We start from the raw sequence: 14,045 nt of genomic DNA, 5'->3' as shown, positions 1-14,045 counted from the left end.
TAAGAAAGGAGGGAGAATGAAAACGAGGAACTACAGACCAGTTAGCCTGACAGCAATCGTAGGGAAAATGCTAGAATCAGTTATTAAGAACATGGCAACAGGGCACTTAGAAAATAGAAAATAATGATAGGATTGGGCAAAGTCAACACGGATTTATGAAAGGGAAATCATGTTTGACAAATCTGTTCAGAGTTTTTTGAGGTTGTAACTAGTAGAATAGATAAAGGGGAGCCAGAGGATATGGTGTATTTGGATTTTCAGAAGACATTTGGTAAGGTGCCACACAAGAGGTTATTGAACAAAATTAGGGCTCATGGGATTGGAGGTAATATACTAGCATGGATTGAGGATTGGCTAACGGACAAACAGGTCATTTTCAGGTTGGCAGGCTGTAACTACTGGGGTGCCACAAGGATCAGTGCTTGGGCCTCAGCTATTCACAATCTATATCAATGTTTCGGATGAGGGGACCAAATGTAATATATCCAAATTTGCTGATGATACAAAGATAGGTGGGGTGTAAGTTATGAGGATGATGCAAAGATGCTTCAAGGGGATATAGACAGGCTAAGTGAATGGGCAAGAACATGGCAAATGGAATATAATATGGAGAAATGTGAAGTTATCTACTCTGGTAGGAAAAATAGAAAAGCAGAGTATTTATTAAATGCTGAGAGATTGGGGAATGTTGGTGTTCAGAGGGACCTGGGTGCCTTTGTGCACGAATCACTGAAAGTTTACATGCAGATACAGCAAGCAATTAAGAAAGCAAATGGTATGTTGGCCTTTATTACAAGAGGATTTGATTGTAAGAGTAAAGATATCTTATTGCATTTATATAGGGCCCTGGTGAGACCGCACCTGGAGAATTTTGGTCTCCTTACCTCAGGAAGGATATACTTGCCATAGAAGGAGTGCAACAAAAGTTCGCCAGACTGATTCCTGGGATAGGGGATTGTCCTATGAGGAGAGATTGAGTAAACTAGGTCTATATTCTCCAGAGTTTAGAAGAATGAAAGATGATCTCATTGAAACATACAAAATTCTTACAGGGATTGACAGGGTAGATGCAGGGAGAATGTTTCCTCTGGCTGGGGAATCTAGAACCAGGGGTCACAGTCTCAGAATAAGGGGTCGGCCACTTGGACTGAGTAATTTGTCCGTGGGATATTATTTTTTGTGCTGTCTTTTCATAATACATCTGGTGTTAATACCAGGATGACTTAAAGTAAAATAAACAAGTCTGGTTGATGCACAAAATACTCAATAAACAGACTTGAGATGAGGAGAAACTTCTTCACTCAGAAGGTGGCGAATCTTTGGAATTCTCTACTCCAGAGGACTGTGGATTTTTGACCTATTTTCAAGGCAGAGATCGATAAATTTTTGAATATTAAGGAAATCAAGGGATATGGGGATAGTGCAGGAAAGTGATTTGAGGTAGAAGAGCAGCCATGATCTTACTGAATGGCGGAGCAGGCTTGAGGGTTCCAAATGGCCGACTCCTGCTCCTAATTCTTATGTTCTTATTGCATAATAGATTATCTTGTTATTTATTTCACTGCTGTTTGTGGGACCTTGGTGTGCACAAATTGACTGGTGCAATCCAAGTTATAAAATTTCTTTAAACAAAACAAACTGAGTAAATAAGGTTGTAATTAAAACATTAGCATATTCATGTATCTCTGACACATTTTTGCCTCTGTTGTCTGATTGTAATACCAACGGTCACCCATTAAAATGTTACTATCAGCATTAAGAAAGGAAAACCTAGGCATTCAAGTCTGTTTATTGAGTATTTTGTGCATCAACCAGACTTGTTTATTTTACTTTAAGTCATCCTGGTATTAACACCAGATGTATTATGAAAAGACAGCACAAAAAATAATATCCCACGGACAAATTACTGATTTGGTCACATTCATATAAGATCTGTCTTGATGAAATGAGATCTGATCACTACCTCGTCCATGTGGAAACTTATTCCTAATTCATAACTTTGAAATATTTAAGATCATGTCCAATTGATACCCAATTCATATTTGGTTCTGGATAATTTAAAATCCTTTTCATGTCTCTTTTTATTGCACAGTAGCTTGTTAATGGCTTTATCTTGTCTTAGGCATCTTCTCAGGTGTCATTTTAGTATAGCCTGAACAATGTGGTAGGACGTGACATGAGCTTCCTTGACCATCAAGCAAAGTGCTGAACAGATGCTCGGCACTTTCCCACAGGTGAAAAGGGAAGTTCATCTTGCAGGTCACCTTGACTTGCTCAAGCACACGTCCTAGCAGAGTCTAAGAGCAAGATGGGCTGTGAAGTCTTTAAAATGATGAAGGGGTCTGATAGGGTAGACGTAGAGAGGATGTTTCTATTTATGGGGAAATCTAAAGCTAGGAGCAATAAACGTAAGATAGTCTCTAATAAATACAATAAGGAATTCAGGAGTCATGCTTTTACCCAAAGAGTGATGAGAATGTGGAACTCGCTACCACATGTTGTAGTTGAGGCAAACAGCATAGATGTGTTTAAGGGGCAGCTAGATAAACACATGAGGGAGAAAGGAATAGAAGGATTTGTTAATAGAGTAAGATAAAGTAAATAGAGTGGGAGGAGATTCGTGTGGATCATAAACACCAACATATCATAGAATAGAATGATACAGCTCAAAAGGAGGCCATTCAGCCCATTGTGCCTGTGCTGGCTCTTTGAAAAAGCGATCCTGTAAGTGCCACTTCCCTGCTCTTTCCCCATAGCCCTGCAAATTTTGACCCTTCAAATATTTATCCAATTCCTTTTGAAAGTTATTATTGAATCTGTTTCCACCACCCTTAAAGCAGACCATTCCAGATTGTAAAAATTCACTGCATTAATATGTCGCCTCTGTTCCTTTTGCCAATGATCTTAAATCTGTGTCTTCTGTGACCTTTCTGCTACTGGAAACAGTTTCTCCTTATTTACTCAGTCAACATCCTTTGTTTATTTTGAATACCTTGCTCAAATCTCCTCTTAACCTTCTCTGCTTTAAGGAGACTAGATTATATTAATATTTTTTCCCGTATACATTTTATAGGAGAACAATCCCAGTTTCTCCATGTAACTGAAGTCTTTCATCCCTGGTACCATTCTAATAAATCTTCTGTGCAATCTCTTTAAGGCCTGACACCCTTCCTGAAGTGTGATGCCCAGAATTGGCTACAAAATTCCAGCTGGGGCCGAACCACTGTTTTATAAATGATTAGCATAACTTCCTTACTTTTGTACTCTAGGCCTCTAATTATAATACCTTAGACATTCACTCCCTCCACCATCAGCACACAATGGCTGCATTGTGTACCATCTACAAGATGCACTACAGCAAGTTGCCAAAACTTCTTCGACAGCCCCTCCCAAACCCATGACCTTTACTAGCTAGAAGGACAAGATCAGCAGGTGCATTTGAAAACCACCACCTCCATGTTCCCCTCCAAGTCACACACCATCCTGACTTGGAAATATATCACCGTTCCTTCATAGTCGCTGGGTCAAAATCCTGGAACTCCTTCCCCAACAGCACTATGGGAGCACTTTCACCTCACGGACTGCGCCACCACCTTCTCAAGGACAATTAGGGATGGGCAATAAATGCTGGCCTTGCCAGCGATGCCCACATCCCATGAATGAATAAATAAAAGGATTCCATATGCCTTTTTAATAGCCATCTCAACTTGTCCTGCCACCTTCTAAGACTTGTGTATGTACACCCCCAGGTTTCTCTGGTCCTGCACCTGCATTTCATTTATATTGCCTCTCATCATTCTTTCTACCAAAATGAATCACTTCATACTTCTATATTAAATTTCAGCTGCCATATTTCAGCCCATTTCACCAGTCTGTGTCCTCCCGAAGTCTGTTACTATCCTCCTTGCTGTTTACTACATTTCCAACTTTAGTGTTATCTGCAAACTTTGAAATTATGCCCTGTGTACCCAAGTCCAGGGTAATATATATCCAAAACAGCAGTGGTCTCAACATCGACCCCTGAGGGATACCATTGCCCACTTCCCTTTCGTCTGAAAAACAATCGCTGACCAATGTTCCCTCTAATTTTTTTATTGTGTGTGGTCCCATTAAATTTGCAGCGCAATATCTCATCCAGCGGCAATGGCTTGTGAGCAGCCTGTGTGGGACCTTGGGATTGCAGCGCGGCCACGACCTTAGGGGGACGTTGCCGCTCACTTCTGCGCTCCACTTTCTGCCTTGGCCAATTACGTATTCATTCAGGCTCTGCCCCTTTAATTCCACGGACAGAGACCAGTTGGGCCGAAAGGCCTGTTTCTGCTATAAATTCTGTGTAATATGTAGGGAAGTCGAAAAGAGAAGATAAAATTTGGAGGGTGTTAACTTTTAACCTGTGTCTGGGTGAGAGGAAGTACTGTTCAACACTGTTTTGCTGGCTCGTGGTCAATGTGTACCTTGGTCCTGGCATTTTGACTGATTTTGGAAGACAAATTTAAGTTTTGTTGTTTTTATTTGTGTCGTTTTTTTCCCCCCAGATTTCTACAGACTTTAAGTCGCGTGTTTCAGTCATATTTGTCAAAATGTTCTTCACTGGAGCTGCTCCGTGGAGTTTACTATTTGTGTCTGATGGGTCACCTTCCCCAGGCTGCTCTGAGCCAACTCTTTCAGGGTGAGATCCTGAGCGAACTCCATTCTTCAGGTAAGTGACTAGCATCACTTTACTCTTTCCTATCCATTTGAACTGTGCCTTAACAACATAGGAGCAAGAGTAGGCCATTCAGCCCCTCTAGCCTGTCACCTTTGTATTAAATTGTGGTAGATCTGTACCGTAACTCCTTCTATACGTCTTGGTTCCCTATCCCTTAATACCTTTATCCAACAAAAAGCTAACAATCTCCGTTTTGAAATTTTCAATTGACCCCCCAGCCTCCAACAGCTTTTTTGGGGAGAGAGTTCCAGATTTGCACTATCCTTTGTGTGAAAAAGTGCTTCCTGACATCACCCCTGAATGGCTTAGCTCTAATTTTATGCTCATGTCCCCTTGTTCTGAACTCTCCCAGCCGGGGAAATAGTTTCTCTCTATCTACTCTATCAAATCCTTTAATCATCTTAAACACCTCAATTAGATCACCCCTTTATCTTCTATACTCGAGGGAATACAAGCCTATCCTCATAATTTAACCCTCTAAATATAATTCTGATGAATCTGCACTGCACCCCCTCCAAGGCGAATGTTTCCTTCCTGAGATGTGATATCTGAAACTGAATGGAGTACTCTAAATGGGATCTAACCAGAGCTTTATATAACTGTTTCATAACTTCCTCCCCTTTGTAATAAAGGCAAACATTCCATTAGCCCTTTTAATTATGTTTTTGTACCTGTCCACTAGCTTTGTGATTTCTGTACATGGAACCTAAATCTCTCTGTTCCTTCACAGTTCCTAGCTTCTACCATTTAGAAAATACTCTCATCCATCTTTCTTGAGTCCAAAGTGGATGACCCTACACTTCTCCACATTGAACTCCATCTGCCATAGTTTTGCGCACTCACTTATTCTGTCAATGTCCCTTTGTAACTTACTGCTTCCATCTGCACAATTTACTGTGCCTAACTTGGTGTCATCAGCAAACTTCGATATGCACCTCTTTATTCCTTCATCTATGTCATTTATAAACATAGTGAAAAGCTACGGCCCCAGTACAGATCCCTGGGATACGACTTGTCACAACCTACCAATTTGAGTACATTCCCATCATATCTCTTCTGTCTCCTACTTCCTAACCAATTCCCTACTTAATGCAACCTAGCACATCCAGCAGAAAAACTACCTAGTAGAGGATCTTGGTTTGGACCTGCTGAAATGGTCAGCTGGATCATTTCTCTTGAGGTCCAAGTAAACTGCAACAAAAGATATTCATCGTTGTTTTTAAATCCTCTCTGATTTTACCCTTTAACCCTTTCTAGCCAATCCTTACCAGGAGTCGAATGAGCAGATGCTTCAGTACATCAACCTTTGCCTGGAGTTAGAAAATCCTTCCTTTGCCAGGCCAACGCATGCCAGTGTTGCCCATTCCTTACTGCCCAGTATTTCGGTGAACGTGGATGTACAGAAGGTGATGGATGCCATCTTGGGTGACAGCAGCCTGTATCACCAGGGGTTGGTGTTGAAAAATGTTCATTTTATAGGTATTTAATCTTTTTAAAATGACAAGTTACTTGTTGAGAATGTTTTTTTTTCTGTGGATCCAAAAGACTAGAGGGGGTTCAGTATGTTTTGCTAATAGGCTGCCAAGGCCTTGGAGAGGGAACAGAGGAGATTTATCAGAATGATACCAGGGACAGGAGACTTCAGTTATGTGGAGAGACAAGCAGAAACTGGGATTGTTCTCCTTAGAGCAGAGAAGATTTTTGGGAGATTTAATAGAGCTGTTCAAAATTATAAAGGGTTTTGATAGAGTAGATAATGAGAAACTGTTTCACTGGCAGGACGGTTGGTAACCAGGGGATGCAGATTTAAGGACATTGGCAGAAGAACCAGAGGGAAGATGAGAATCTTTTTTATGCAGTGAATTGTTATGATCTGGAATACGCTGCCTGAAAGGGTGGTGGAAGCAGATTCAATAACTTTCAAAAGGGAATTGGATATATACTTGAAAAGGAAAAATTTGCAGAGCTATGGGGAAAGAACAGATGGAAAGGGACTAATTGGATCGCTCTTCAAAGACTCGGTTCAGGCACACACTAGAATCATACAACACTGAAGACAAGTATTCTGAGGCAGTGCAGTGACAAGATTTGGGCTGACTTCTGCACAGTTTCTTGATGTTTGCTGTGCTCTTTGGCATTGGGAGTGAGAATTTCTTCAACTGTCTTTGATATAGAAGTGCAGTGATTTACAGCACAGAATGAGGTTATACAGCCCATCCTATTGGTGCCGGCTCTTTGCTAGAGCAATTCAAAACTAATCCCACTGTTCTACTCTCTACTCATAGCCCTATATTTTTTCAGATAGTGATATAGCACTTACTGAATGGCTTCTGATCTCGTGCTGCCCTGATCTGTGCGGAGACCAGGACTCAGACAAGGGTGCACAGGGAGACCAGCGCCAGAGCCACCACAATACTGTTGTATGATCAGGTTTAGAAATACATGTGCTGTACTGTAACTGTAGTAAACACAAGTAGCTTAAGAGAACAGGGGACTGGTCCAGGAGCAGAAATGTCCACATATGGAAGTTTTTGCCAGGCCCATTGTGCTTCATGTCTCCAGGTTATATAATTTTCAGTCAACATAAATTAAATTGTTTCTGTTGTGATGACCTTGATTCTGATTGATTTGCCTCTGCATTGGAATCATTATTGCTCTTTAGCACACCCCATCTACACTGCTTTACCCCCACCGTTGCCCTCTCATTGCCTTTCAACAGTACAACAACTTGCATTTATATAAGAAATAGGAGCAGGAGTAGGCCATACGGCCCCTCGAGCCCGCACCGCCATTCAATAAGATCATGGCTGATCTGATCATGGACTCAGCTCCACTTTCCTGCCCGCTCCCCATCACCCCTTATCCCCTTATCATTTAAGAAACTGTCTATTTCTGTCTTAAATTTATTCAATGTCCCAGCTTCCACAGCTCTCTGAGGCAGCGAATTCCACAGATTTACAATCCTCTGAGAGAAGAAATTTCTCCTCATCTCAGTTTTAAATAGGCGGCCCCTTATTCTAAGATCATGCCCTCTAGTTCTAGTAGTCCCCATCAGTGGAAACATCCTCTCTGCATCCACCTTGTCAGCCCCCTCATAATCTTATATGTTTTGATAAGATAATCTCTCATTCTTCTGAATCCAATGAGTAGAGGCCCAAACTACTCAACCTTTCCTCATAAGTCAACTCCCTCATCCTGGAATCAACTTAGTGAACCTTCTCTGAACTGCCTCCAAAGCAAGTATATCCTTTCGTAAATATGGAAACCAAAACTGCACACAGTATTCCAGGTGTGGCCTCACCAATACCCTGTATAGCTATAGCAAGACTTCCCTGCTTTTATACTCTATCCCCTTTGCAACAAAGACTAAGGTTCCATTGGCCTTCCTGATCACTTGCTATACCTGCATACTATGCTTTTGTGTTTCATGCACAAGTACCCTCAGGTCCCACTGTGCAATCTTTCTCTATTGAAATAATAACTTGCTCTTTGATTTTTTTCTGCTAAAGTGCATGACCACACACTTTCCAACATTATACTCCATCTGCCAAAGTTTTGCCCACTCATTTAGCCTGAAATAGAAACATAGAAAATAGGTGCAGGAGTAGGCCATTCGGCCCTTTGAGCCTGCACCGCCATTCCATGAGTTCATGACTGAACATGCAACTTCAGTACCCCATTCCTGCTTTTTTGCCATACCCCTTGATCCCCCTAGTAGTAAGGACTACATCTAACTCCTTTTTGAATATATTTAGTGAATTGGCCTCAACAACTTTCTGTGGTAGAGAATTCCACAGGTTCACCACTCTCTGGGTGAAGAAGTTTCTCCTCATCTCGGTCCTAAATGGCTTACCCCTTATCCTTAGACTGTGACCCCTGGTTCTGGACTTCCCCAACATTGGGAACATTCTTCCTGCATCTAACCTGTCTAAACCCGTCAGAATTTTAAACGTTTCTATGAGATCCCCTCTCATTCTTCTGAACTCCAGTGAATACAAGCCCAGTTGATCCAGTCTTTCTTGATATGTCAGTCCCGCCATCCCGGGAATCAGTCTGGTGAACCTTTGCTGCACTCCCTCAATAGCAAGAATGTCCTTCCTCAAGTTAAGAGACCAAAACTGACCACAATACTCCAGGTGTGGTCTCACCAAGGCCCTGTACAACTGTAGTAACACCTCCCTGCCCCTGTACTCAATTCCCCTCTCTATGAAGGCCAACATTCCATTTGCTTTCTTAACCGCCTGCTGTACCTGCATGCCAACCTTCAATGACTGATGTACCATGACACCCAGGTCTCGTTGCACCTCCCCTTTTCCTAATCTGTCACCATTCAGATAATAGTCTGTCTCTCTGTTTTTACCACCAAAGTGGATAACCTCACATTTATCCACATTATACTTCATCTGCCATGCATTTGCCCACTCACCTAACCTATCCAAATCGCTCTGCAGCCTCATAGCATCCTCCTTGCAGCTCACACTGCCACCCAACTTAGTGTCATCCGCAAATTTGGAGATACTACATTTAATCCCCTTGTCTAAATCATTAATGTACAATGTAAACAGCTGGGGCCCCAGCACAGAACCTTGCGGTACCCCACTAGTCACTGCCTGCCATTCTGAAAAGTACCCATTTACTCCTACTCTTTGCTTCCTGTCTGCCAACCAGTTCTCAATCCACGTCAGCACACTACCCCCAATCCCATGTGCTTTAACTTTTCACATTAATCTCTTGTGTGGGACCTTGTCGAAAGCTTTCTGAAAGTCCAAATACACCATATCAACTGGTTCTCCCTTGTCCACTCTACTGGAAACATCCTCAAAAAATTCCAGAAGATTTGTCAAGCATGATTTCCCTTTCACAAATCCATGCTGACTTGAACCTATCATGTCACCTCTTTCCAAATGCGCTGCTATGACATCCTTAATAATTGATTCCATCATTTTAACCACTATCGATGTCAGGCTGACCGGTCTATAATTCCCTGTTTTCTCTCTCCCTCCTTTTTTAAAAAGTGGGGTTACATTAGCTACCCTCCACTCCATAGGAACTGATCCAGAGTCTATGAAATGTTGGAAAATGACTGTTAATGCATCCGCTATTTCCAAGGCCACCTCCTTAAGTACTCTGGGATGCAGACCATCAGGCCCTGGGGATTTATCGGCCTTCAATCCCATCAATTTCCCCAACACAATTTCACGACTAATAAGGATTTCCCTCAGTTCCTCCTTCTTACTAGACCCTCTGACCCCTTTTATATCCGGAAGGTTGTTTGCATCCTCCTTAGTGAATACCGAACCAAAGTACTTGTTCAATTGGTCTGCCATTTCTTTTTTCCCCGTTATGACTTCCCCTGATTCTGACTGCAGGGGACCTACGTTTGTCTTTACTAACCTTTTTCTCTTTACATATCTATAGAAGCTTTTGTAGTCCGTCTTAATGTTCCCTGCAAGCTTCCTCTCGTACTCTATTTTCCCTGCCCTAATCAAACCCTTTGTCCTCCTCTGCTGAGTTCTAAATTTCTCCCAGTCTCTGGGTTCGCTGATATTTCTGGCCAATTTGTATGCCACTTCCTTGGCTTTAATACTATCCCTGATTTCCCTTGATAGCCACGGTTGAGCCACCTTCCCTTTTTTATTTTTACGCCAGACAGGGATGTACAATTGTTGTAGTTCATCCATGCAGTCTCTAAATGTCTGCCATTGCCCATCCACAGTCAACCCCTTAAGTATCATTCGCCAATCTATCCTAGCCAATTCACGCCTCATACCTTCAAAGTTACCCTTCTTTAAGTTCTGGACCATGGTCTCTGAATTAACTGTTTCATTCTCCATCCTAATGTAGAATTCCACCATATTATGGTCACTCTTCCCCAAGGGGCCTTGCACAACGAGATTGCTGATTAATCCTCTCTCATTACACAACACCCAGTCTAAGATGGCCTCCCCCCTAGTTGGTTCCTCGACATATTGGTCTAGAAAACCATCCCTTATGCACTCCAAGAAATCCTCCTCCACCGTATTGCTTCCAGTTTGGTTAGCCCAATCTATATGCATATTAAAGTCACCCATGATAACTGCTGCACCTTTATTGCATGCACCCCTAATTTCCTATTTGATGCCCTCCCCAACATCACTACTACTGTTTGGAGGTTTGTACACAACTCCCACTAACGTATTTTGCCCTTTGGTATTCTGCAGCTCTGCCCATATCGATTCCACATCATCAAAGCTAATGTCCTTCCTAACTAGTGAATTAATCTCCTCTTTAACCAGCAATGCTACCCCACCTCCTTTTCCTTTTATTCTATCCTTCCTGAATGTTGAATACTCTTGGATGTTGAATTCCCAGCCCTAATCATCCTGGAGCCACGTCTCTGTAATCCCAATCACATCATATCTGTTGACATCTATTTGCACAGTTAATTCATCCACCTTATTACGGATACTCCTTGCATTGAGACACAAAGCCTTCAGGCTTGTTTTTTTAACACCCTTTGTCCTTTTAGAATTATGATGTAGTGTAGCCCTTTTTGTTTCTTGCCTTTGTTTACTCGGCCTTCCATTATTGCTTTTTACCTTTCTACCATCTGTTTCTGACTCCATATTATTTCGCCCTGTCTCGCTGCATAGGTTCCCATCCCCCTGCCATATTAGTTTAAACACTCCCGAACTGCATTAGCAAATGTTACCCCTAGGACATCAGTTCCAGTCCTGCCCAAGTGCAGACCGTCCCTTTTGTACAGGTCCCACTTCCCCCAGAACTGGTTCCAATATCCCAGGAATTTGAATCCCTCCCTCTTGCACCACTGCTCAAGCCACGTATTTATTCTAACTATCCTGCTCCCTCTACTCTGATTAGCACGTGGTACTGGTAGCAATCCAGAGATTACTACCTTTGAGGTCCTACTTTTTAAATTCAGCTTGTAGGACCTCTTCCTGCTTCTTACCTATATCGTTAGTACCTACATGTACCACGACAACTGGCTGTTCACCCTCCCTCTCCAGAATGTTCTGCAGCTGCTCCGAGACATCCTTGACCCTTGCACCAGGGAGGCAACATACCATCTTAGAGTCTCGGTTGGGGCCGCAGAAACTCCTATCTGTTTCCCTTACAATAGAGTCCCCTATCACTGTAGCTCTCCCACTCTTTTTCCCGCCCTTCTGTGCAGCAGAGCCACCCATGGTGCCATGAACTTGGCTGCTGGTGCTTTCCCCTGGTACGTCATCTCCACCAACAGTATCCAAAACGGTATATCTATTTTGGAGGGAGATGACCGCAGGGGACTCCTGCACTACCTTCCTGCTCTTGGCTTGTCTCTTGGTCACCCATTCATTATCTGTCCTAACGCTTGCCTGCAGTGTGACCAACTCACTAAATGTGCTATCCACAACATTCTCAGCATCGCGCATGCTCCAGAGTGAGTCCATCCGCAGCTCCAGTGCCGTCATGGTCTGTCAGGAGCTGCAGCTGGACACACTTCCCGCACACATAGTAGTCAGGGACACTGGAAGTATCCCTGATTTCCCACATAGCACAGGAGGAGCATGACATGGGTCCAAGCTCTCCTGCCATGACTTAACCCTTAAATTAATTTACTTACTAAAATGTACTTAAACACCAACAGCTACTTAGTAGTTCGCTGCTAATTAAACCAATCTAAAAGTCAGTCTAAAAGAGAGTTATACTTACCAGTCGAACAGCCAACCACTTACCAGCTTGGCTGTAATGTCACCTCTCGATTTCGCACCCCTCTATCTTTGTCTGCAGCTGGTTGGGCTGGTCTCTTGTCCTCCGTCTCCTACCCTCACACTCCTTATCAGCTGCACTAGTGTCAGCACTGGTAGGAAAAACAAGACAAAACAGCACCTGCCACCCCTACTTGCCCGAACTCACCCACTTACCAAACTCACGAATGCCACTCTTTGCTGCTGCACACCTTGCTCTGCATGAGTTGCCTCTTTTTAAACTGTATCTAGGTCAGATGACTCACTACTGGTCAGTTGTTTACAGAACTAGTTTTAACTAGCTGCTAATTGCCTCCTACTGGAGAGTTACCTTGTTTTTCTCTGCCTAAAACTGAAAGATTCCCAACTATTTAACTTTTCCCCTTTAAATTAAACTGCTACTTACTTAGAAGCTACTGGCAATTGCCACTAACAATTTACTCCAGCCTCCAAATGGTTTAAAGAGAATAACCCTTAAAACTCACCCACTTTACCAAACTCACGAATGCCACTCTTTGCTGCTGCACTCCTTTTGTCTATCTCCTTTTGAAGATTTTTTGTGTCCTCCTCACATGTTGCTTTTCCTCCCATCTTTGTATCAGCAGCAAACTTGGCTATGTTACACTAGGTCCCTTCTTCCAAGTCGTTAATATAGATTGTAAATAGTTGAGGTCCCAGCACTGATCCCTGTGGCACTCCACTAGTTACTGATTGCCAACCCGAGAATGAACCATTTATCCCGACTCTCTGTTTTCTGTTTGTTAGCCAATCCTCTATCCGTGCTAATATATAGCGCCTTTAAATTAGTAAAATGTCCCAAGCGCTTCACAGGAGCGTTATCAGAGAAAATTTGACACCGAGCCACATCAGGAGAGATTAGGACAGGTGACCAAAAGCCTGGTTGACATAGGTTTTAAGCAGCGTCCTAAAGGAGGATATAGGTGTAGAGAGGCAGAGATGTTTAGAGAGGGGATTTGAGAGATTAGGCCCTACTCAGCTGAAGGCATGGCCACCGATGGTGGGGTGAAGGAAGTCGTGGATGCGCAAGAGGCCAGAATTGGAGGAACTGAGTTCTCAGAGGGCTGTAGGAGGTTGCAGAGCTAGGAAGGGATGAGGTCATGGAGAGATTTGAACCCAAGGATGAAAATTTTAAATTCAAGGTATTACTGGACTGCAATCTGATGTGGGTCAGCAAATACAGAGGTGATGGATGAATGAGATTTGGGGCGAGTTAGGATACGGGCAGTCGAGTTTTGGATGAGCTTAAGTTTACGGAGGGTGGAAGATGGGAGGCTGGCCTGGAGAACATTGGAATAGTCGATTCTGGACGTAACAGAAGCATGGCTAAGGGCATCAGCAGCAGATGGGCTGAGGCAGGAGCAGAGACGAGCGATATTACGGAGGTGGAAGTAGTCATTTCTTGGTAATGGAGAGGACATGGAGTCATATCATGTTTTACAACCAGCAACACATCACTGGAAGAATCAAATCTCAGTCATATCAATAGACATTAATGTACCAAAAATAGAAATGTAAGCAGTATTGATGATTTTTTTTAAATACACGAGATGCACGGAAACTCTTAACTGCTTTACATCAAGGCAATCTCT

The 14,045-nt window shown here is 42.8% G+C and overlaps 1 protein-coding gene across 3 annotated transcripts in view; it reads left to right on the top strand.

Annotated features, from left to right (window-relative positions):
• Nucleotides 1-14,045, top strand: part of fastkd2 (FAST kinase domains 2) — a 94,761-nt gene that overhangs the window by 29,540 nt on the left and 51,176 nt on the right. For all 3 annotated transcript variants that reach the window (XR_011592707.1, XM_070876107.1, XM_070876109.1), the window contains exons 8-9: nucleotides 4,536-4,699; nucleotides 5,966-6,187. Coding sequence is in view for 2 of the 3 variants with exons in the window: in XM_070876107.1 (XP_070732208.1) it covers nucleotides 4,536-4,699; nucleotides 5,966-6,187 (386 nt within the window). In the remaining variant the exon portion in view is untranslated. The remainder of the gene's footprint in view (nucleotides 1-4,535; nucleotides 4,700-5,965; nucleotides 6,188-14,045) is intronic.

The sequence above is a fragment of the Pristiophorus japonicus genome, chromosome 3 (assembly GCF_044704955.1).
Source record: "Pristiophorus japonicus isolate sPriJap1 chromosome 3, sPriJap1.hap1, whole genome shotgun sequence".
NCBI classification, from domain to species: domain Eukaryota; kingdom Metazoa; phylum Chordata; class Chondrichthyes; family Pristiophoridae; genus Pristiophorus; species Pristiophorus japonicus.
The sequence above is the reverse complement of the archived record's forward strand: the minus strand, read 5'-3'. Positions and strand labels throughout refer to the sequence as shown.